This window comes from Pelophylax lessonae, assembly GCF_965119305.1.
Source record: "Pelophylax lessonae genome assembly, chromosome: 4".
NCBI lineage: Eukaryota > Metazoa > Chordata > Amphibia > Anura > Ranidae > Pelophylax > Pelophylax lessonae.
In genome coordinates this window covers 66,021,718-66,047,411 of record NC_138771.1, presented here as the reverse complement: position 1 = coordinate 66,047,411, position 25,694 = coordinate 66,021,718, and the positions used below count along the sequence as shown (strand labels likewise).

General features: G+C 42.3%; 1 protein-coding gene across 1 annotated transcript in view; it reads right to left on the bottom strand.

Moving 5' to 3' along the window:
- EFL1 (elongation factor like GTPase 1) overlaps window positions 1–25,694 on the bottom strand; it is a 669,975-nt gene that overhangs the window by 451,726 nt on the left and 192,555 nt on the right. Inside the window, exon 13 of the mRNA XM_082255636.1 lies at window positions 3,200–3,340. Coding sequence (XP_082111762.1) covers window positions 3,200–3,340 — 141 coding nt within the window. The remainder of the gene's footprint in view (window positions 1–3,199; window positions 3,341–25,694) is intronic.

The following is a 25,694-nucleotide window of genomic DNA, read 5'->3' as shown; positions in this document are numbered from 1 at the left end:
TTTAATGTGCTCACGGAGACAACGTTGTCAGTGTGGTTTTACATGAGGTGTCTGGGTGGACTATTCCAACATTTAATTTTGTAATTAGATTTTTTTAATAAAGAAACTTTTTTGCATCTTACACCGTTGTTGGTTCTTTTTATCGCAATGAATTTTTATTAAGAATTTACAAATAGAACAGCGTAAAAGAGCAAATACAATAGAAACAAAGTGCAAGGTGAAAAACAAAAGTACAGTATAACAACGAGTCAACGACCAAAGATCAAATAAGGCATAGTGAAATGAGTACTCCTTAGCAAGAACAATTTAAATCAGCATACGGATAATTCCTGCCCACTAAGCCATGTGTGCCAAGATGCTTTAACAATAGCATATCGTCCCATAGAGGACGCAAATTAGATTTCGTAGGATGCCTGGGTATTAACCAATTGTATAATTTACCGAATGATAGGTGGAAGGGGGTCTCTCCAATGATGCGTTAGTGTCAATCTTGTTGCTAAGAAAATGTGAATAAGAGGGGCTCTGATTCCGAATTTAATTTCATGAAGGCCCATGGAAAATAAAGCCACTTCTGGGGTGGCTAGGATGGACATATTATAGGTTTTATTAATTAAAGCAAATATTCCCTCTCATAGAGGGACGATTTTTGGACAGGTCCACATAACATGGAATATAGTCCCCACACCACCGCACTCCCTCCAACAAAGAGGGGACCCTCCAGATGAAAACTTTGACAGCCTATATGGAGTCAAATACCACCGCAGCAGAATCTTCTGCGTAAATTCCCACATAGCAACACATTTCGTAGCGGAGTAGTTTGTGTTCAGCGCTTTCTGCCATTGTTCTGCGGTGAAGGATACTTCTACCACCCTCTCCCAAGCCAAAACTGGTGGGGATTGTACAAAAGTATTTTTAATACCCAAAGAGTTATAAAACAATGAGGTGCCTTTAATTTTGGTGGTGGGGGAAGTTCAAAATTGCAACATATCCCATGGGAGAGAAACATTTAAAGCGGAGTTCCGGCCTCAAAATCGATTCCATGCTTGCTGAGGGTCACCTGAAAAAGAAATGGATGCTCCCGAATTTTTTTTTTTGTTCACTTACCTTGTTTTTGAAGAAAATATACTCACCTTCCTTCCACTCCCTCCCTCTGCGGCCTGCGCCGGCACTTCCGGCTTACGATGACTCCTGGGAGCTGAACGTCATCGCTCCTAGGAGTCAATGCGCCTGCACCGGCCCCGCTCGTCACTTCCGGTGCAGGCGCAGCATTCCCTGCTAAACAGCTTCTGGGCATGCCCAGAAGCTATGCAGGGATGCCGTGCCTGCACCGGAACTGACGAGCGGGGCCCGCGCAGGGCATTCTGGAACTCCAAAGTCACCAAAGAGGAGGCAGAAGAGGACGCGCTGTCTTCAGCTGGCCACACCTGAGATGGCAGCGCTGGAGAAGAAATTTTAAAGGTAAGTATTTCTTCTAAAAGGTAAGTGCGACCCAGGACAGTACATAGGCTATCTATTATGGAATGTACTAGCCCTGACTGTCCCGGGGGTATTTTTATCTTAAATTCACCCCTGAGGCCGGAACTCCGCTTTAACCACTTCCCGCCCGCCCTATAACAGATTGACGGCAAGAATGTGGTTGTATTATCCTGACCGGACGTCATATGACGGCGGCAGGATAATACAGCTCTGCGCGCCCCCGAGCAGTGATCGGTGATGCGAGGAGTCACTCTGACGTAGGCTCTTTACCATGTGACCAGCCGTGTCCAATCACGGCTGGTCACATAGTAAACAGGAAGAGCCGTTGATCGGCTTTCCTTAGTTCGTGCCTGACAGGCACGAGTAAAGGAGCGCCGATCGGCGGCTCCCCTGACAGGGGGGGGGGGGGTCGGCACTGGTAATCAGATCATTGATTACCAGTGCAGACCCTCGGGGGGGGGTGCCACTAGGACCACCAGGGATGCCCACCCATGACCCCAGGGATGCCCACCATGACCCCAGGGATGCCCACTATGGCCACCAGGGATGGCAATTAGGGCTCAGGGAGCCCCCCATTGCCCTCCCCATCAGTGCTGCCCACCAGTACCCATGATTGCCATCTATCAGTGTCGCCCACCAGTGCCCATTATTACCCACCAGTGCCGCCTATCAGTGCCCATTAGTGCCCATCAGTGCCGCCTATCAGTGCCCATCAATGCCACCTATCAGTGCCCAGCAGTGCCGCCTATCAGTGCCCACCAATGCTGCATATCAGTGCTACCTATCAGTGCCACATATCAGTGCCGCCTATCAGTGCCACCCCATCAGTGCCTGTCAGTGCAGTATCATCAGTGCTCATCCGTGCAGGAAAAAACATATTTATTTACAAAATTGTATAACATAAACAAAAAGCTTTTTTTTTTTCAAACTTTTCGGTCTTTTTTTATTTGTTTAGCAAAAAAGAAAAAAACCCAGAGGTGATCAAATACCACCAAAAGAAAGCTCTATTTGTGGGGGGGAAATGACATAAATTTGGTTTAGGTACAGTGTTGCATGACCGCGCAATTGTCATTCAAAATGCAACAGCGCTAAAAGGGGAAAATTGGCCTGGGCAGGAAGGGGGTGAAAGTGCCCGGTATTGAAATGGTTAAGGGTTTGGATGTGCGCAACAGGTGATGTAGCTGCAGGTACGTATAGTGTTCTTTCGGGGGTATATAGAATTCCAGTTGTAACGTTCTAAACGTTTTGACCGCTGGGTCTCCGTTGTTGGTTCTTAACTACTTTTTCAGGGTGTCCCCAAGGGGTCTCCTCAGTTTATTTATATTACAGGCGGAAACTGGTTAATGTTCCATTACAGCATGGTCGTTTCTTTGATTCACAATTTGTGAGCGTTATTAGTAGCTACTGGTATATTTACCAACGCTTAAAATGGAGCAGACTGTTTTTGAGCGAGGCACTAAAGTCGCTGAATTTGTAAGAGCAGACAGTAAATTAACCGATCTCTAACCACATACACCTCGCACCACCTAAACAGCTAATTTGCTTGTAATTATGTTGTCTGGAGACTGGTGTCAGCAACTGTTAGCAAGTTATGTGGATGCTAATGATATGTAATTGCTGCCTGTACGGTGGGAACATTCAGTGATCAGAAAATTACAACAAACTAGCTTAAGAATCCTGAAGGGAAATGGAGAAGTGCATAAAATAGTAAAAGCACAGCCACTTGCCTTTAGTGTCCTCATTGTCTGCAGTCACTTGGCATTCACTGCTGGAGGGAGCCGACTCCTGATTGATTGCCATCCTTTCAGCATGTCTCTGTCTTGCACGCTCTCTTCTGAGCGCAATTTCTTCCTGAGTTAATGGCCTGCGAGAAGTGCAGTTATTTGCATGAGAGCTATACCTTGGCTAACAAGAATTGAAAATCACTACTTCCAATACTCATTTCCACCTCCAGTAATGAAAAGGAAACCTATGGATTACAGCAGGTCTCCAGTTATTTTTCCCGCCTTAGAAGTCCAATAGATTGAGAAGTTGTCTTACAGTTATCAGGTACACCAATCTTAAACCGTATTTGTTATTTATTTATTACAGGTATTTATGCCTTTACCTTCCCCCCAGACTGATAATGCTGCTGTCTGCTGTGTCCCCCTGTGCGCATTTACCCAGAGTGGGGGCACTCTAATACAGGAGGTGAGTTATTGGCCAGATCACCAGGTGAAAAATAAGAAGGGGAAAGAAGCATAAAAAAAGAAAACAAATGCAGCCAACATATCTAATGATTAGTAAGCTGCAATATATTACATGTTTGGTTTTGTACTTAAATACCACTTTAAAAATGATCCCTCCTCTGTTACACTGGGTCTTATATTTCAAAATACCAGAAAAAACTTTATCACCCTGAAGCAACCAAAATCAAACTCTTATTTAGACATGTGCAGAACGAAAAATGTGTATGTTTTTTTTGTGAATTTGTTTAGTTTCGTTTAGTTTATTAATTTTCTATCAAATTTCAAACTTTCAGAACGATTGGAATCAGTCGAAAATGTATTGACCGATCCGAATTCTGTGTAAAGAATAGCTGGTTGTTAAGGAGTGGGCCAGGAAGCCGGCCATCATGTCTTTAACATCCGATGACTCATCAGCTTCAGTGAGTTTCCCCACTGACCGCTGAATGTAAACAAAAGAATGCCAGCAATAATAAATAAAAAAAAAGAAACAAAAAACATGCTCAGATGAGAGCCGGTTCACATTACAGCGATCCGACTTTGCCGCGACCTCGGAGCGCCCGGCATGGACTTCATAACATTGAAGTCAATGCAGGTCGCTCCGGGTCGCCCCAAAGAAGCTCCGGACCCTTTTTCTAAGTTGGAGCGACTTGTGTCGCTCCTATTAGAATGGGTCCACAGCTTCTCTCTGTAAGGCGACCAGGTCGCCCCAGTGTGAACCGGCTCTAAGGGTCTGGTATGGATTGTGGGTTGGAACCCATGTCGTTTTTTTTTTATATATATATTTTATTTTTGGCTGGTATGGATTTTAAGGGAAAACCACACACCAAAAAAAAAACAAAAAAACAGCTTCTTAGGCATTTAGGAACGGTCAGACGGCGGAAGCCTTCGTCGAGTGCTTTTTTTTTTTTCTCGGGTCGGCGGCAGCATTCATCGCGATTGACGCTGGATGTACTTCGGGGGACATTGTTTTTTTTAATAAAGGAACTGTCAAAAACTGGCTGTTTTTTGTTTTTTTTTGTTTTGGTGAATGAGTAGGGTTTGTGGGGAAGGGGCCCTTGTCCTCATCAACATGGGGACACGGTGCTTTGGGGTGGGGGGGCAGAGTCATGGATTAGCGTGTGTGAGGTGGAGGAACTTGACTGGCCTGCACAGAGTTGTGACCTCAACCCGATAGAACACCTTTGGGATGAATTAGAGTGCAGACCTCCTCGTCCAACATCAGTACCTGACCTCACAAATGCGCTTCTGGAAGAACGGTCAAATATTACCATAGACACACTCCTAAACCTTGTGGACAGCCTTCCCAGAAGAGTTGAAGCTGTTATAGCTGCAAAGGGTGGGCCAATTCAATATTGAACCCTACAGACTAAGACTTAGATGCCATTAAAGTTCCTGCTGGGAGAACACAGTGGTTACCCCTAGTGGATATAGCCGCTAGCAATTAGTTACCACTTCATCCCTTTAAACCAGGACACATAATAATTACCCAGGTTCTGAGGCCAATTTCATGCACATAAGACACTAAGTGTGTTTAATTACCACCTTAATCGGCCACCGAACCTGTGTAATTAAGGTGTGTCCTGGTTTAAAGGGAAGAGGTAGCAACTCTACTAGTAATAATGACATGCTAAAAATCCAACATGCCGGTTGTACACAAGTTGATCAATGGATAGAATTGGGTACAATCAGCCTTCTCATAGATGGATCGAATCTCAGCCGGTACCTGCTGAACCAGCCAAGATTCGATCCATCTATGCCTGGGCTAATGCTGTACGATTTCCACACGTTTGGCCAACTGCCAGTGCTTTCACCAACTTGCCACTGCCCTGATGCAGGAGTATTCTATTGAAATTCATGGAGGGGTGGTTAATACAAATCATAGTAATTAAAAATGATCCCTCCTCTGTTACACTGGGGCTTATATTTCAAAGTATCAGAAATAACTTGATTACCTCGGAGCAACCAAAATCAAACTCTTAGGGTCCTTTCACACGGGCGTTCCTTTTTTTTCGTCCGTTCAGTGACTTTTTTTTTTTTTAAACGGACACGGATGACACATTGGAGTGTCTGTTCCGTATGTCCGTTTATCATGCCATCCGTTTGCGGATGATAAAAACGGACATAATGTATGTCAATGGGATTACGGATGTCAGCGGATGACACCACTGACATCCATTTTTGCGTCCGTTCCGTTTCTTTTAACGGAAGAAAAATAGGGTTCTGTTCCGTTCCAAAAAACGGAACTGATCGGAAAAGATGCAAATCGGATGTCAGCGGATGGTCATCCGCTGACATCCGCAATCCAATGGACATGCATTATGTCCGTTTTTCATCCGCAAAAGGATGGGATGAAAAAACGGACATACGGACCGCCCGTGTGAAAGGACCCTTATTCTCCAAATTTTCAGTTCACATTTGAATCCTATAGGCTGATAGAAGGTAAAAGAGCTCTTATTTCTCACACAATGATAAACTAGGCCCAGTTTGCTTACTGTAACAATGCATACATCCTGTTTGATCAGAGAAATACATTTAAAACAAAACTCAATCCATGAAAAACAAGATAAAAAAGAATAGCCCATTAAAAGATAAAACCAGATTTTCTTGTAATATTAACCTGCATTCCAGAGTTTCCTTCCACATTATTTTTTTCTGCCAGTAGATGTCCTTACTCTGATGCCCAAGCATTATTCCCCCCACTTCCTCAGAGCCCAGGTGATCCTGAATCCACAACAACCTGTGACTGGACAGTGAAAGGTGCAGCACACAGTGATTAATTAATCTATCTGTAACACTGCTCTCTCCTGCTATCCGCATGCTTCAGGTTAGCACAACTGATTGGCTCCCACAATACTGCACTGCTGTGCAGAGACTCAGCAAGAGGCTGATACTAAGTCAAATTCAGGTACTTACACTCCATGTAATTAAAACATACATTGCAAGACGTATTAAAGATTACATTGCTGCAATCGGTGTCTTTTATACCCAACTAGAATTAAGCTTTAAAAATATAATATACAGTCAGGTCCATAAATATTGGGACATCAACACAATTCTAAGAAAGAAATAATGCAAATAGAATATTGCCAAGACAGTTCATAGAGAGCTATGTACATAACCATGAATAAACACAGTGCTGAGAAGAGTGATATAGCATGTCTGCATATATAACCAAACTATTACCACCTTAATCTGACCAATCTGTGAGAGCATACACTTAAAAAAAAAAAAATACCAAAATGCAACTAATGTTTTCAGAAAAGGCATACCTCAGTTTTCTACATCTACCCATCTATGGCCAACTTTTTTGCCTGTTCCAGTTCTTAAAGTCATTGATGGTTCTGCAGCCATCTCATCTCAAAACAGCCAACTCTGAACACAGGCAAGTATGTATGTATATATATATATATATATATATATATATATATATATATATATATATATATATATATATATATATATATATATATAAAGATGTACTTTAACTGCAGACTTTCAGCTTTAATTTGAGGATATTTACATCCAAATCAGGTGAACGGTGTAGGAATTACAACAGTTTGTATATGTGCCTCCCACTTTTTAAGGGATCAAAAGTAATGGGACAGATTAACAATCATGAATCAAACTTTCACTTTTTAATACTTGGTTGCAAATCCTTTGCAGTCAATTACAGCCTGAAGTCTGGAACGCATAGACATCACCAAACACTGGGTTTCATCCCTGGTGATGCTCTGCCAGGCCTCTACTGCAACTGTCTTCAGTTCCTGCTAGTTCTTGGGGCATTTTCCCTTCAGTTTGTCTTCAGCAAGTGAAATGCATGCTCAATCGGATTCAGGTCAGGTGATTGACTTGGCCATTGCATAACATTTCACTTCTTTCCCTTTAAAAAACTCTGGTTGCTTTCGCAGTATGCTTCGGGTCATTGTCCATCTGCACTGTGAAGCGCCGTCCAATGAGTTCTGAAGCATTTGGCTGAATATGAGCAGATAATATTGCCCGAAACACTTCAGAATTCATCCTGCTGCTTTTGTCAGCAGTCACATCATCAATAAATACAAGAGAACCAGTTCCATTGGCAGCCATACATGCCCACGCCATGACACTACCACCACCATGCTTCACTGATGAGGTGGTATGCTTTGAATCATGAGCAGTTCCTTTCCTTCTCCATACTCTTCTCTTCCCATCACTCTGGTACAAGTTGATCTTGGTCTCATCTGTCCATAGGATGTTGTTCCAGAACTGTGAAGGCTTTTTTAGATGTTGTTTGGCAAAATCTAATCTGGCCTTCCTGTTTTTGAGGCTTACCAATGGGTTACATCTTGTGGTGACCCCTCTGTATTCACTCTGGTGAAGTCTTCTCTTGATTGTTGACTTTGACACACATACACCTACCTCCTGGAGAGTGTTCTTGATCTGGCCAACTGTTGTGAAGGGTGTTTTCTTCAACAGGGAAATAATTCTTCGGTCATCCACCACAGTTGTTTTCTGTGGTCTTCTGTGTCTTTTGGTGTTGATGAGCTCACCGGTGCGTTCTTTCTTTTTAAGGATGTTCCAAACAGTTGATTTGGCCATGCCAAATGTTTTTGCTATATCTTTTGTTTTTTTCAGCCTAATGAAGGCTTGCTTCACTGATAGTGACAGTTCTTTGGATCTCATATTGAGAGTTGACAGCAACAGATTCCAAATGCAAATAGCACACTTGAAATAAACTCTGGACCTTATATCTGCTCCTTGTAAATGGGATAATGAGGGAATAACACACACCTGACCATGGGACAGCTGAGCAGCCAATTGTCCCGTTACTTTTGGTCCCTTAAAGAGTGGGAGACACATATACAAAGTTACAAACTGTTGTCATTCCTACACCTTTCACCTGATTTGGATGTAAATACCCTAAAATTAAAGCTGAAAGTCTACAGTTAAAGCACATCTTGTTTGTTTCATTTCAAATCCATTGTGGTGGTGCATAGAGCCAAAAAGATTAGAATTGTGTTGATGTCCCAATATTTATGGACCTGACTAGATATTTCTACAAAGCAAGACTTAACAACAAGGCAGCATTTACAAGGAAAAGTCTGATCATGGTTTTTAACTGTATAATAAAAATAAAAACCTTGTACTTTGTATAACAACTACAGTATAAGGTAGGGTCATGCAAGGAATCCTGCATGTCAAAACACTGCAGCAAAGCTGAAAGATGCCGAAAGCTCTGTCATTTTTACGTAAAGCGCAGTGGCCCCAAACCAGTTAAAATGTTACATTCTAGCAGATTAATTAGGGAACTGTTTGGCAATTGTGTGAAAAAAAAAAAAGAAAAGTAAGAAAGGAACGGCAACATGAAAGCAAAGGCCAAATCCAGAATAAAGAGGCAGTGTGCATTACTGTCAAGCCTCGGAAGAATATTACAAACACCTAGTAAAGCAGATGAAGTAAAAACACATGTATATTAAATGTCCCTTTTATTGCCATTAAACAAACCCTGCATGCCTTTCCAAGCAAGGGAGCGTAGCGTGACATGTATAAAGCACAACCTGATCATTTTTCCAGTTGCCATAAACTAGGAACATGAAAGGGAACGGTATGAAAACGAATACAGAAAAGGGCTTATAACAAACATAGACTGACTGCGAAGTTCAGCATGTAGTGCATTCCGCTGAACCAAAGTCACTTGATGCTTGTTAATATGTGCGTGTCACCAACGTACCCTGGATCTTTCACACTTAAAAAAAGATTAGGAGGCCACCAATCAATGTACTGCAAAAATTAAAAGTCGCAGCTACAAACACTATAGCTACTGACTTTTAACCACTTCAGCCCCAGATGGTTTTATCCCCTTCCTGGCCAGGCCCTATTTTGCGATTCGGCACTGCATTATTTTAATGGAAAATTGCGCGGTCGTGCGACGCTGTACCCAAACAAAATTTACGTCTTTTTTTTCCCACAAATAGAGCTTTCTTTTCATGGTATTTGATCACCTGTGCGATTTTTATTTTTTGCGCTATAAACAAAAAAAGAGCGACAATTTTGAAAAAAAAAAAACAATATTTTTCACATTCTGCTATATGACAATCCCAACAAAAAAAAATAAAAAAAATCAACATTTTAGGCCAATTTGTTTCCTGCTACATATTTTTGGTAAAAAATAAAAATAAAAAAATCGCAATAAGCCTATTTTGATAGGTTTGCGCAAAAGTTATTGCGTCTACTAACTACGGGAAAGATTTAGGTCATTTTTATTTATTTATTTATTTTTACTAGTAATGGTGGCGATCTGCGATTTTTTTTGTGGGGCTGCGACATTGCGGTGGACAGATCAGACCCCTAACTGACATTTTTGACACTTTTGGGTGTACCAGGTGACATTACTACAGTAATCAGTGCTAAAAATATTCACGGTTACTGTAATAATGACACTGGCAGGGAAGGGGTTAACCCTGTGGGTGATCAAGGGGTTAAATGTGACCCTAGGGGAGTGATTTTAACTGTATGGGGGTTGGGCTTCTGAAAGCCGACCGTCTTTCTCTCAGCAGGGAACGATCGCTGGTGTCAGGCGGCAATCGGAGCTGCCTGCCCGCTTTATCAGCTTTACCGCTGATGATCGGGAGCGCGCCGGCGGTGGCGCACACTCGCCCCCTAGACTCGCGAGAGCGAGCGCCGTATATGTACGGCGATTTGCCTGGGAGTGGCTGATTGCCACAGTAGATCTGTGGCGGGCGGCCGTAAACTGATTAACCACTTGCCGACCTCCGCAAGTACATAAACTGCGGCGGTTAGCCCCTCACAGGCAAAGTGACGTATATATACGTCACTAGCCTGTGAGGCTCTGGGGAGCGGGTGCGCTCCGGCGCGGTCACGGTCGCGGTCACCCGATGTCCGCCGGTCACTCGGCGATCGTCGGTGGAGAGGGAGAAAGGCAAGCGGCTGATGTAAATTCCAGGACCAAACTCCCTTAAGGGTATGTGCTTACCAGATGAAGGTAAGGAAAAGGCAGTCTCGCTGCGTGGAAACTTGTCACCTTGACAGTAGATCCAAGCTTCTATGATCGATCAACTCAGTGGACATGGGATCATGAAAAGCAAAAAAAAGTACCGCAATAGCGTAAAACCCAACAAACAAATTGTGACTATCACCAAAGGTGTGGGTAAATGAAAATTGTGATGTGATATGACCTCCACCACAATAAATGAAATAAATAAATCATGCAAAAATATAGGGAACTTAGGGTGAATAACCCCTACCAGAGAGGTTAAGGGTTGATGCCTTGAGTGATTAATGTGTATCGGTTGGAGTAGCCTCTTACCAAACAAAAAAAATAATGACACAGTGAAGAAAACGTTGAAAAAAAGGTAATCGTGCTGAACCACCACCAGCTGAATTCGCCTCTTACCCTGGATAGATATAGATTAGCCAAAGTGCACTAAACAAATCCAGTGTACCACTCAGGAGCCAGCAATTTCACACCTGTGAGAGTTGCCTCTTACCACATATGAAGTTGTATCAAGCCTGTAGGGTAAATCAAGTGGCCAAAGACCGACCCCAAATTGAATCCAAGCCTGTGTATATACGAATAACCAGGGGATCCGACCAGAGGTGTAGGTAACTGGGTCTCAGAAGTTTCAGCAATATAGGATATCACCACCTGTTCGTCATCCCCACAATTGACAGCATTAGGGCCGCTCGGGGGGCTCCAGGGCGGAGTGAATCTCCTCAGCAGAACTCCACACACAGAAGGCTTGGGGGAACGGGATGGGCAGAATGCTGGGAGCGCGCGAAACCCCTCCTACTCCACACTGTGCCACGCCCGCCACTCGGGCGTGGCACAGTGTGGAGTAGGAGGGGTTTCGCGCGCTCCCAGCATTCTGCCCATCCCGTTCCCCCAAGCCTTCTGTGTGTGGAGTTCTGCTGAGGAGATTCACTCCGCCCTGGAGCCCCCCGAGCGGCCCTAATGCTGTCAATTGTGGGGATGACGAACAGGTGGTGATATCCTATATTGCTGAAACTTCTGAGACCCAGTTACCTACACCTCTGGTCGGATCCCCTGGTTATTCGTATATACACAGGCTTGGATTCAATTTGGGGTCGGTCTTTGGCCACTTGATTTACCCTACAGGCTTGATACAACTTCATATGTGGTAAGAGGCAACTCTCACAGGTGTGAAATTGCTGGCTCCTGAGTGGTACACTGGATTTGTTTAGTGCACTTTGGCTAATCTATATCTATCCAGGGTAAGAGGCGAATTCAGCTGGTGGTGGTTCAGCACGATTACCTTTTTTTCAACGTTTTCTTCACTGTGTCATTATTTTTTTTGTTTGGTAAGAGGCTACTCCAACCGATACACATTAATCACTCAAGGCATCAACCCTTAACCTCTCTGGTAGGGGTTATTCACCCTAAGTTCCCTATATTTTTGCATGATTTATTTATTTCATTTATTGTGGTGGAGGTCATATCACATCACAATTTTCATTTACCCACACCTTTGGTGATAGTCACAATTTGTTTGTTGGGTTTTACGCTATTGCGGTACTTTTTTTTTGCTTTTCATGATCCCATGTCCACTGAGTTGATCGATCATAGAAGCTTGGATCTACTGTCAAGGTGACAAGTTTCCACGCAGCGAGACTGCCTTTTCCTTACCTTCATCTGGTAAGCACATACCCTTAAGGGAGTTTGGTCCTGGAATTTATCAATAATATTGTTTTGGACTTTTATGGACTTCACATCTCCATCTAATATTTAGCGCGACTTATATGTATAATATTTATTAGGGTGTGGTCACACTTGAAGTTGCTGCTGTTCTAATTTATCTGTTCCTTTAGCGCGGTTATTATTCCCTTATTCTACAGGCTGATGTAAACAAGCCGTCTGTCATTCTCCCCTGTGTAGAAACAGTGTGTAGGACCGTTGATCACTGTTCCTACACCTCAAGCCACAGCCAATCACAGTTAGAATCACGCCCCTAGGGACACACACCACCCCTCCCTCTCAAAAAAGTTAACCCCTTCACTGCCAGTGTAATTTTACAGTAACAGTGCATATGTATAGCACTGATTACTGTAGAAATGTCACTGGTAACCTCAAAAGTGTCAAAAATGTCAGTCAAGGGTCCGATCTGTCCGCCGCAATGTCGCAGTACCGCAAAAAAAAATTGCAGATCGCCGCGTTAAAAAAAAAACAACAAAAATAACAAAAATCTTTCCCTTTGTTAGTAAACGCGATAACTTTTGAGCAAACCAATCAAAATACGCTTTTTGCAATTTTTTTTACCAAACATATGTAGCATGAAACAAATTGGCTGAAAATGTTAAAAAATTTAGATTTTTAAATTTTTTTGGGGGGAATTTCATATAAAAAATGTGAAAAATATTGTTATTTTTTGCAAAATTTACGCTTTTTTTTGTTTATAGTGCATGATCAAAAAATCGTACAGGTGATCAAATACCACCAAAAGAAAGCTCCGTTTGTGGGAAAAAAAGGACGTCAAATTCGTTTTAGGTACAGCATCGCACGACCGCGCAATCGTCTGTTAAAGTCACGCAGTGCCGAATCGCAAAATAGGCCCTGGTCAGGAAGGGGGTAAAATCTTCCAGGGCTCAAGTGGTTAAGAAATAGACCTTCACAAGCAGGTCAGCATTGCTACAGAGAAGACAGCATCACAAGGGACAAATCCTACTGACTGCGAGTAATGTCCCTTGTGATGATTTTTGTTTTTTGATAACCGACTAAATTTAGGCTTTAACCACTTCCGGACCGCCTGCCGTATAAATACTTGATTCTGTGCAGGAGATGTCAGGGGTGTGCGTGCTGCCGGAGCGCCACTCCCGCTGTGATTTGAGACACAGCAGGAGCCAATCAGTGGATCCTGGCGGCCACCGAGACCCACTGTTCATTTGGCAGGATGACAAAATGGTGGTCTGCCTATGTAAACAAGGCAGCCTGCAGTTCTGCCACAGAGAAAGAGAGAGATCTTGCGTTTCAGCAAAGCTGAAAAAAAGGACAAGTTTATTTGGGTAAGGCATCGCATGACCACACAATTGTAAGTTAAAGAAATGCAGTACTGTATCGAAAAAAATGGCCTGGTCATTAAGGGGGTAAAACCTTCCGCAGCTAAAGTGGTTAAAAAAAAAAAAAAATCAGACAAGAAGGTGGCTAGAACTGATGTTAGACTGTTATTCCAGCCTGTTCCCCTGTTGTAGATTTCCCCTCACTTCATGTCACGTGAAACCATTGTCACCAGGACAGAACAGCAGATAGCAGTAAAAGGTGTTTGAATTTTTTAACTTCTACAAAAAACTGTAAAAAATTAAGGTTAATAACACAATTTATTTACTGAAAGAAGACAGGGTACGATAAAGTTTCATTTTTAAGTAATATCGACCCAACTTTCTACAACATCCCAGACCTAGATACTGCAATGGTCTATTAGGAATATTACATTTATCTACACTGCTTCCTAAACAGAAAAGTATAAATCTCTACTTTTACAAACTAGTCAAGAAATGCAAAATGATCAAACTGAATTTTATTTTACAATCGCCTACTGTGTTCATGGCTGCAAACCTTCTCCGGCAGAGAGAGATTTTCAACACCTACAGTGCTGATAAGCTTTTTCAAACTACCTGAGATATTCTAAAGCTCACCAAAGTAATCCAAAGGACCTTGAAAGAGAAGCAGGAGCGCAAAATCAGGCATGTTCCTGTGGCGGACAAAAGACAGGATTTTTCTTGTTATCACTGTAAAATCCCTTTCTCCCAGTTCAGTGATGGACACTGCGTCTTCTATTCTCAACCATAGGGTTATTTTACCACCTACAGGAGTACCTATGGCTGAGAATAGAAGATGCTGTGTCCGTCAATGAACGCAAGAGAAAATGGGATGTGTTACTCACCCAAAAATCCCTTTCTCTGAGTTCATTGGCGGACACAGCATCTTCTATTCTCAACCATAGGTACTCCTGTAGGTGGCGATATAACCCGATGGTTGAGAACAGAAGACACTGAACAAAAGAGAAATGTGTATTTTTCTTTTTGTAGGCAGGCTGTGGTGCCATTATTCTGAAAGGCACCCCAATGCACCATGCACCAGCATATGTGCAATCTTGCTTGCATGAGAGATGTTCACCAAACCGCAAGGTGATTTTTTTCTTAAAAAAAAAAAAATGTGCTCCCTCTTTAATGCAATTATCGCATGTAGAGCATGAAATGAATGATCTTCCCCAAAAACACAAAAAAGCAAGTGCACTGTTGCACCTATAAAGCTATGATTAGAGCCTTAAAGGGTAACTCCACTTTGGTGCGGGAAAAAAAAAAAAGCAAATAAAGAAAAAACAATATAGCGTATACAATTGCGACACAAATCATATTGTAATTGAATGTTATCAAAAATTACCTTTCCTTTTCAATCTGCAGCCGCTGTAATTTTCTGAAAATGCAATGCAATATGGCTACCTGGAGCTGTTCTGTACACAGAATGTATACTGACAGGTGGAACGCACGCCGTCATACCCGGAAGTCAGCCTGGAACGCAAGCTGCTCTCCACGCTACTGACATCCACGATAGGGTTTTGCACAGCGTTTTTGTATTTTTAACCGGCTTTGTCTACATTTTTATCAAATAAATTTGTTTAATGGTACTACACCATCTGGAGCCTATCCTCTTTTGTTCCCTAAAATCCACACCGGGAGTAACCGTGAGGAGCCCCGTTTTCCACATCTGGGGGATTTCTGGCCGAGAGGGATAGGAGCCCAGCAGATGGCATTACTCTGACCTGGAGGGTCACTCAAGCTCTATTGGTCTCCTTGCCGTATGGTAGTTGAGACCCAACACATCTGGTGAGTTCACATCTTGCCCCTATTATCTGCATGATTGGATACCTTTATCCATTGGAGGACACAGCACCAAGCACCAGCACTTTTCCTTATATTTTTGGCACTTTTATGGAATACCAGCCACTGAGTCACCAATGAACTATTTTTTATGTCACTCAGCACTTTATATACACTGTGAATTGTTGGACTTGATTTTGGTCACATTATTTATTTGAATTTAAATGTTTATCATTATGTATATGTTTTAGGGGTACATCCCATTTTAATGTTTTAAAGAGATTTTATAGCCTATTTACACTGTACACACATTCCCTTTAGTCCCCCCCATACATTAGCAAGCGCTATAATATCTCATCTACTGTGGGATTTTTTTACATGTTCATTTTGCACCTTATAGCAGCTGTTCATCCATTTATTTATTCTATTTATTATACCTATTCCACTTAATTGATCAGGCACTCCTAGGCGCGAGGAATATATTCTATTGAATATATTTATTTACAAAAAATAAAAATTGCAGAGGTGATCAAATGCAGGCAAAAGAAAGCTCTATTTGTGGAAAAAAGGGACAACAATTTTATTTGGGTACAGCATTGCACGGCTGCGCAATTGTCAGTTAAAGCAACGCAGTGCCATATCACAAAAAAGAGCCTGGTCAGGAAGGGGAGTGAGTCTTCTGGAGCTGAAGTAGTTAATCTCTCTTACACAGTGTAAATGCTTTTTTAAAATGATGCCTGTAAATACCTCATCTTCGATCTTTTATGGCTTTTTATCACGTGATCTTAGGTCACTTTATTCCTCTGATCTATGACAACAGTGGGAGAGGCCAAGATCCCCTCTGACGTCAGCCGGGGAGGTCACGTGACTGCTGTGCTGGCCGCTCATCCCCTCCCGCTGTAGCCCCTAGATGGGGGAGGAGGGCGGCTGGAGGTTACGTGATTGGTCAGAGAAATCGAAGAGAAGGTATTTACAGGCATTGTTTAAAAAAATATATATATATATATGTTTACACAGTGTAGGAGAGATTAATAGAACAGAGGAATTGGCTGTAATTGTTCTTTACTTTAACTGCCAGCTACTAATAGCGGCAGGAGGGGGGGGGGGGACACACATAGGAGCTGACAGGCAGGGAGGGAGGGCTAGAGAAGAGAGCAGCAGGATGATGGAGGCATGTAAACTGACCATGGTAATCAAGGATTAGCAGCCATGATTAACGTGGTTAGCACACAGAGGGGGACACAGAAACAGGCAGGAACAGGCAGGTTTTTTACAGCTTAGAAAGGGACAGATAAAACAGCACATGCACTATGCGGTTTAATATGCTATAAGGAAACAGGAGCTCTTTGTTTTTTTAGGGTTACAACCACATTAAGCTAACCTACAAGCATGTAATAAAAACAGTTCGGTATAGTAAAATAACCACCAAGTTTATCCCAAGCAAGTTATTTGGAGGTTTTGACAAAACTAATTACATTGCCTCTATAAGTAACACATGTCCCTTTCAGAATAAATGAATCTGTATGTGCTGAGATGGACAGCATCAAAGGGACAACATGAAAATAATGGCAATTCTTTGTTTTCACTCTGTCATGAATGAGGAGATAAAAATAAATGGTAGGTGTCACCATCCACAGTGAAAACACTGTCAGAATTTCCCAAGGTGCTTTGTAATCACTTGCAGGAAAAGTTAAAAGTAATATGATGAATGGTGGAGAAAACTGACAAATGTACCCAAGACAATAAGGGGCCTCCGCATCCTACGAGATCCTTTGAAAAGTAAGGTAAACAAAATACAAAGAAAATTCCTTTAAATTCAGATTATACTTGACTGTTCTAATCTGATAAAAAAAAGTCAACATTTTACGCAAAAGTACAGAACGGTGAACATCTAATTGCTACAGGTTCCCACATATCCAGGATTGAGATCTGAAACCAGGAAGACAAAAGGGAAAATAACGGTTGCTTTGTTAATAAGAAAATACATAGCATTTTCCCATAGAAAAATGTCCCTTCATATTTTTCTGTTTGAAAGCTACCCATCAATTATGATCGGTGGCTTCACTGTCTTGACGCACTGAGAAAAGAGAATTGCTATGACAAATAGAAATAGCACACCGATAAAAACACAGCAAAGCATGAGTTGCATCATGAATAGCTTTGTGGCCAATGATGGGCCACAGCCTGGGCATGCTTTTTTGTGCATAGACATGTATGGCAAAGCACATAAATATGAAGGGGCCTCATTGAGAAAAAACGGCTTAGAAGAAGAAATAGTGAAATATGTAGACAGCATGGAAAAGGCAGAACTATTTGTAAATAACTACATCAGGTGAAAGGGAACTATACACACCTTGGCTCCAGCCGGAAACCCCCCCGCTCCCAGCCCGGTCACTGACATTTTCAAAAGGCCAAATTCCAGGTCTCAATAGCCTTTATTGGCCAGGTAGGCAGGGCGTCACTCTTGCGCATGCAAGAGAGTTCAATCAGATAGGGCAATGTCGAATTTGTACAGTGAGCTGCGTGTGCGGGGCTCACTATATAAAGGGGCAGACAGGCAGGGAAGTTACTTTAATGCAGAAAAGATAAAGCAGGTCTCTTCTGTATGCACAGAAACCGGGCCGGTGCTTCCACTAGGCAAACTAGTCAGCCGCCTAGGGCGCATTGCCACCTAGGGGCGCAGCCAGGAGTCGGCACTCTCTCTCCATCATGAATGATTGTGAGCTGAGGGGTGGCGGTGGGGGAGGAAGAAGGGACAGAGGAAGATGCCAGGTGTCTTGGGCAGTGACAGAACTACCAGGCCCTGGCTTTCCACCACTGTTGGAGGGGCCACAAGAGACAGGAAGGGAGCCCACCAGAGTGCTGCCTGAATGATGATCCTCTTCGGCTGGAGCTGAGTGGCCTTAACCCCGGGTAGGACGTGACTCTCTGCACACTGAGGAGTTTTTAATCCCTTCCCTATTTTTTTTTTGTGGGGGGGCGCAAGTAGCTGGTCGTGCCTAGGGCGTAAAATAGTCTAGCACCAGCCCTGCATGGAAAGGTTTTTTTCACCATCTGTGTCCCATTGTGGAGATTTCCCTTCACTTCTTGTTCCATAACCAAACAGGAAGTGAGCGGAAATCCCTGGATGACTAGGGCATTTTTGGATATTTAGCACTGTGCTAATTTAACTGGCAATTGCGTGATAATGCAACACTCTTCCCAAATTAAATGTATATAATTTTTTTCACACAGTTGGTATATGATCGCCACTGGGTATTTAATTTTTTACTATGTAAACGAAAAAATCCAATATCGAATGAAAAAAAAAAATTATAATCAAATTTCTTCATGAATTTAGGTGAAAATGTACTGTGCTACAGGTCTTTGGTTAAAAAAAAAAAAAAAACATCCCAGTAGGTGTAAATAGATTGGTTTGCGTGACTGATTTTTGTTTGTAACACTGCAATAATGGTTTAAAGAAGATGTACAGCCAAAGCTCGAGATATATTTAAAGCCAAAGAGCAGCCTATGTCACTAAAAGAAAAATCAGCACAAGGGATATACCTTACAGTCAAAAAGTTGTATCCCTTTGCTGAGTCCCCCTTCTATTATGGGGTTGGTGGTATTTGCACAAGGGGCACATCCCACTGACAAAGATATGTTCTTTTGCTGATTTTTTTTTTTGTTTGTGATTTTGATTGCACTTAAGCTTTAGGGCTCTTTCACACGGCCGCTCCGTGTGAAAGCTCCACTGCGGGACTTTTTTTTTTTTCCACGGAGCGGATGACATTTCTGTCATCCGCTCCGTATGCCCGCATATCATCCCATCCGTTTGCGGATGATATGCGGACATAATGTAAGTCTATAGCATTGCGGATGTCAGCGGGTGACACCGCTGACATCCGATTTTCCTTCCTTTCCGTTTTTTGAACGGATGAAAAAATAGGGTTCTGTTCCGTTCCAAAAACGGAACAGAATTGAAAGGAAGAAAATCGGATGTCAGCGGATGGTATTCCGCTGACATCCGCAGTGCCATTGACTTACATTATGTCCGCAAATCATCCGCAAAAAAATAGGATGATTGGCGGGCAAGCGGAGCGGCCGTGTGAAAGAGCCCTTAAGCATATTTATAACCAAAACGTTTTTGTTTAAGAAAGACTAGGGAAGGCTTAGAACCCACTCAACTTTCCTGTTGCTGTTTGTATCCCCGTTAAGTAGATTCACCCTCTTTATAGATTTTGTGACTATATTATGTACTATAGATAATGATATAATTAAAGTCTTTGCAATTTTATTGTTGCTGAACATTATTCTGAAAGTGTTCAACAATTTTTAGATGCAGCTTTTCACATATTGCTGAACCTCTGGTCATCTTCATTATTTATTATTGTTATTTTTATACCCAATCAAGTTACAGGAAAACAAACAAAAAGAATATATCTACACTAATAACTACATGGAAAACAGGGCACTTCTGTTAGGCTGCATTCACATGTCAGCGTATGATCGCGGGCAGAACCGCCGCGGTTCCGCCCACGATTCGGAGATATATTGCAAATCGCGGGACGCCTAGCGTTGCCCGTTGATTTGCAATAGCCCCCCAAACGCCGAGCGATGTTGCCGCGATTTACGCCCGCTGAATCGCGGCAACATCGCGCAAACAAAATCGCGGGACGCAATACGCTCCAAAGAAGCTCTTGTACTTTTTTGGAGCGTATTGCGTCCCGCGATTTTGTTTGTGCGATGTTGCCGCGATGTTGCCTAACAAGATAGTAAAGTATAGCGGGCATTTCAGGACATCACTGGGGCTCCGTTCCTCTCCCTATGGCTCCATCTCCTTCACCTGTCCAGCAGCATGAGGGGTGGTGGAAGTAGAGAGCCTGAACAGGGAGGTCCTTCCATCCGAGGCCGTGGTGGAACACACGCTTCACTCCTGGACAGCACAGGGCGTAGTGACGCTAGGGGGCGGTAACGCGTTTTGGAGCGTGCGCAGTAGAGCTCCTTCGTCAGACCGACCCTGACGAAGGAGCTCTACTGCGCATGTTCAGGAACATAACCCCAGTGATGTTCGGATATGCCTACAATACACTAATATCTTGTAGATGTTATGTGTGCCAATAAATGTTGTTCATGCTATACTTAGAGGCGCCTTCTCCCCTTCGTATCATATCTACACTAATACCTAGTTAAAATAATGAAAACATTTGAAAGAGTACAATGTCTTTATTATGTTTTTTACTACGTAGGCAGAAACATACGGAAAACTAGGGTATACCCAACCAAATACACACACATTTACTTCTTCTCTAACACCTTGCGTAAAATTGATTTCTGAATAACATCTTGAAAATAATGCTTAATGCCTGTTTGGAAACTACCTCTTGTCTAGTAGTTTACATCACTGTGCTAAGCAGATGGATTATCAGTGATCTGCTGACCTGATTGACATCTGCACTTCGAAAGCAAACTGCAATTAAGGTGAAAGTTTCCATTGTAAATTTCTTTGCATTTGCAGCATAGTAATCTAAGTTCTACAGTTATTCTATTCAGCTTCAAGAAAGTGGTACCTATATTGTTAAAAAGCATTGCATTTTTTTTTCTATTTTAAAGGAAGCTACGAATAATATAAACATTTTGATGACACTCATTTCTGGCCTTTGCTTTTACATGAATGCCAGCACCGCTTCACTTTAAGAATTCATACAAACAGATTTCTAACATTATGGCTACCTGAAAAGCCCAGCTTTGTCTGAAATTTAATTATATAAATTTGGGGATAAATATACCATTTTGATATAGAAAACGTTGTTAGAGGAAGTGCTAAAAAAAAAAAAAAAAAAAAAAAGGTCAAGTGAAGACTATGTTGGACAGTACAGTTGATCCAGAGGAAGGTGAAAAAACACAGCAAAGCATGATCCAATTTGCTACAGCAAGGGAAGAAATTCCTTCCTGATCCCCCGAGAGGCAATCGGATATTCCCTGTATCAACTTTAGCTATAAATATTAGTACCCATTTATATTATGTACACCCAGGAAATAATCCAGGCATTTTTTAAAGCAATCTACTGAGCAGGCCAGAACCACCTCTGGAGGGAGTCTATTCCACATTTTCACAGACGGTGAAAAAACCTTGGAGACAAAATCTCTTTTCCTCTCTACGTAAAGAGTGCCCCCTTGTCCTCTGTGATGACCTTAAAGTGAATAACTCAACACCAAGTTCACTATATGGACCCCTTATGTATTTATACATGTTGATCATATCCCCCCTTAATCTCCTCTTCTCAAGAGAGAATAAATTCAGTTCCTCTAATCTTTCCTCATAGCTGAGCTCCTCCATGCCTCTTATCAGTTTGGTTGCCCTTCTCTGCACTTTCTCCAGTTCCCCGATATCTTTTTTGAGAACTGGTGCCCAAAACTCAACGGCATATTCCAGATGAGGTCTTACTAATGGTTTGTACAGGGGCAAAACGATAGCTCTCTCTCTGGAGTCCATGTCTCTCTTAATACAAGAAGGGACTTTGCTTGCTTTGGAAACTGCAGCTTGGCATTGCATGCTGTTATTATGCTTATGATCCACCAGAACACCCAGATCCTTCTCCGCTATGGATTCCCCCAGTTGTACACCCCCTAGTATGTATGATGCATGCATATTTTTAGCCCCAAAGTGCATAACTTTACATTGATCAACATTAAACCTCATTTGCCACATAGTTGCCCAATGAAACAGTCCATTGAGTTTGGCTTGTAAGTTGAAGACGTTCTGTAAGGAAGCTATTCCGCTTAATATTCATGCAAAACTGCCAATGTTAATCACTTCAGCAGCCTACAAGCAACCTCCTGAACAGGAACAGACAAGCTATAGCAATAGGGATTGCTAATATATTTAGCAGACTGGAAATGGAAGTATATAACTCGGTTTAATAGTTTCACTAGTAGAGCAAAAAGCACATAAGAGGCTTTGCATTCTTAACAAAAATTTTGGCAGGTAAAATGCATGCCATCCATGTGCTCCAAATGTAGATGTTGTTTTTTGGCTAGACACTCCTATTATTAAAGTGTACGTTTAGCCAAAACATTTTATATTTATTTTTGGGTAGAGAAGGGTTAACCCTCTGCCTCAAGCTGGGGAAATTTCCCTTTACTTCCTGCATTGGAGACATAATGCAGGGTGATGATGATGGTGGGAATTCTTGATGGGATGATGGGAATTCTTGTTTAGGACAGCTGTCACAAGAACATCTGCCCCAAAGCAAACATTTTGCCTTAATGACAACTTTAAAATTTTGGCTTTCCACTTCCTTTCTTTCTTGGTGACAGGAGAAACAGAAGGGTGAATCTCGGAAGACCACAATACAAAAAAAAAATTGTAGAAGGTCTAACACTTCCCCACTCAATTATTTAATTTAATACAATTGTTTAGTATTTACATACAATTTAACCACTTGCCGACCAGTCACGTTGACTGTACTGCGGCAAAGTGGCTCGTTATCGTCTGGCGACATAGACCTACGTCACCAGACATTCCCCTCTCTCGCTCCCGCTGTATTCAGTTACAGCGGGATTCGGGCCAGGGGAGGAGCGGCGGTGATGACCCCGATTCCCGCTGCTCTTTCCCGATCGTCGGGGATCTAGTGTGGAAATCCGCCCACTTGTGTAAACAAAGCGGCGGATCTCCTAAGTGACAGTCAGGGTCAGATTGCAGGGTTCAGCATAGCTGAACCTGCGATCTGTCCTTGTGTCACTCAGTCACCTCCCCCACACATGTCAGTAAGCACCAGGCATACATTAACCCCTCCCTCTCTATTAAAATTAACCCCTTCCCTGCCAGTGTCATTTTTACAGTAACAGTGCATATGTAGCACTGATTACTGTAGTAATGTCACTGGTACCCCCAAAAGTGTCAAAAATGTCAGTCAAGGGTCAGATCTGTCCGCCGCAATGTCGCAGTCCCGCAAAAAAAAAAAAAAAACGCAGACCGCCGCCATTACTCGTTAAAAAAAAAAAAACACCAAAAATGACAGAAATCTTTCCCTTAGTTAGTAAACGCAATAACTTTTGCGCAAACCAATCAAAATACGCTTATTGTGATTTTTTTTTACCAAAAATATATAGGAGAAAACAAATTGGCCTAAAATTATAAAAAATTTAGATTTTTAATTTTTTTTTTTTTGGGGGGGGGGAATGTCATATAAAAAAATTTGAAAAATATTGTTACTTTTTCAAAATTGTCGCTCTTTTTTTGTTTATAGCGCAAAAAGTAAAAATCGCACAGGTGATCAAATACCACCAAAAGAAAGCTCTATTTGTGGGGAAAAAAGGACATAAATTTAATTTGGGTACAGCGTTGCAGGACCACGAAATTGTCCGTTAAAGTAACGCAGTGCCGAATCGCAAAATATGGCCTGGTCAGGAATGGGGTAAAACCTTCCGGTCATAAAGCGGTTAAAAATACGCTGATTGAAAATTTTTTTGTCAAAGACATGTAGCTAAATACATTTCGGCCTAAATATATGACAAAAATTTTATATATTGGATATTTTTTAACTGTCAAAGTAGAAAAATATTGTTATTTTTTCAAAATTGTCGCATTTTTTAATTAATATCGCAAAAAAAGAAAATCGCACAGGTGATCAAATACCACCAAAAGAAAGCTCTGTTTGTGGGAAAAAAAGGACGTAAATTTAGTTTGGGTATGGCGTTGCATGACCGCGCAATTGTCAGTTAAAGTCGCACAGTGCCGAATCGCAAAAAGTGGCCTGGACGTAAGACAGCAAAATCCTCCGGTGGTAAAGTGGTTAATGTTCGAAGATAGGGGTTAGGGTGGATTTTGTACACATGCCAAACCAGTTTTTGGGTTATCCGTATTTAACACATTAGTTTTAATAACAATCACATCATTTTTCGGCCCAAAAGCACAATTTTGGCTGGAGATTCTAAGACCATGACAAATTAAGGGAGGGCAGGGAAACCAAACTGCTACAATTATAAAATGCAGGCACCTGTTGCCAGCACATTCCCCAAACTCTCTTGCCGTTCCATTCTGACAAGCAAACCTGCATTTCTGATTGTGTTGAATTTGGTTATTTTTTTTTGCACAGTCATATTGGTCAGAAAATTGGAGGGGAAAAAAGCAGCAGGGCTCAATCTCCTACCTCACTACTGGTTTAGGAGTGTCATGCAGTTAGTAGGGAAGTGAGCAGGAAGCTGTAGACTACACAGCAATCAGGAAAATACCTGGTCAAATTTATATATAATGTCAACCATCACCAACCTCATCGCCCATATTATTCTCTCCACTCCTCTCAAGACATCCTGTTCTCTAGCTCCCTTGTTACCTTCTCCCATGCTCGGCTCAAAGACTTCTCCAGAGCCTTTCCCAGCCTCTGGAACTCCCTGCCCCAGTATGTCCGGTCAACCCCTACCCTGTCTGCCTTTAGGCGATCCCCGAAAAACTCACTCATTCAGGGAAGCCTACCCCACCTTCACCTAAGAACGGTTACCAGAGCCACCTCCATCAGATCATTCCCCACAGCTATTACCTTTTGTACCACATCCCCGTCCCTTTCGATTGTAAGCTCCATGAGCAGAGCGCTCCTGTTCCTTCTGTACTGAACTGTAATGTAATTGTACTGTCCCCCCTCTACATTGTAAAGTGCTGTGCAAACTGTTGGCACAATATAAATCCTGTATAAAAATAATGCAACATCTGGTTTTGAAGGCAAGTCAGGTGCTCTATAGCAGTGGTCCTCAACTTCAGTCCTCGGGGCCCACTAACAGGCCAGGTTTGCAAGATAACTAAATTACATCACAGGTGATCTCATTTGCTGCTCGGTGATTGCAGTATTCCAGTCTGCATCTCCCCAAGGTAATACTAAAAATCTGTCCTGTTAGTGGGCCCCGAGGACCGGAGTCGAGGACCACTGCTCTATAGAACTTCACAATGCAGGCATCAGGAGGTGCCCCGAATTACCTCTGAGACAACCTTTTGTTCAGCACAAACTCTTTATACGTTCCCTTTATTATCTCTTTCTGTTCACCACATTCAGCTGGTCTTCCTCAAATTGGTTTCTGATAAGGAGGATCTGCCTTTATTATAGTCAGGGCCTGGCTGCCAGACGCAGGAGGAACCTAGGAGATTTTATTGGTGGGTTGCTTCAGGATTTCACTGGATATATGAGC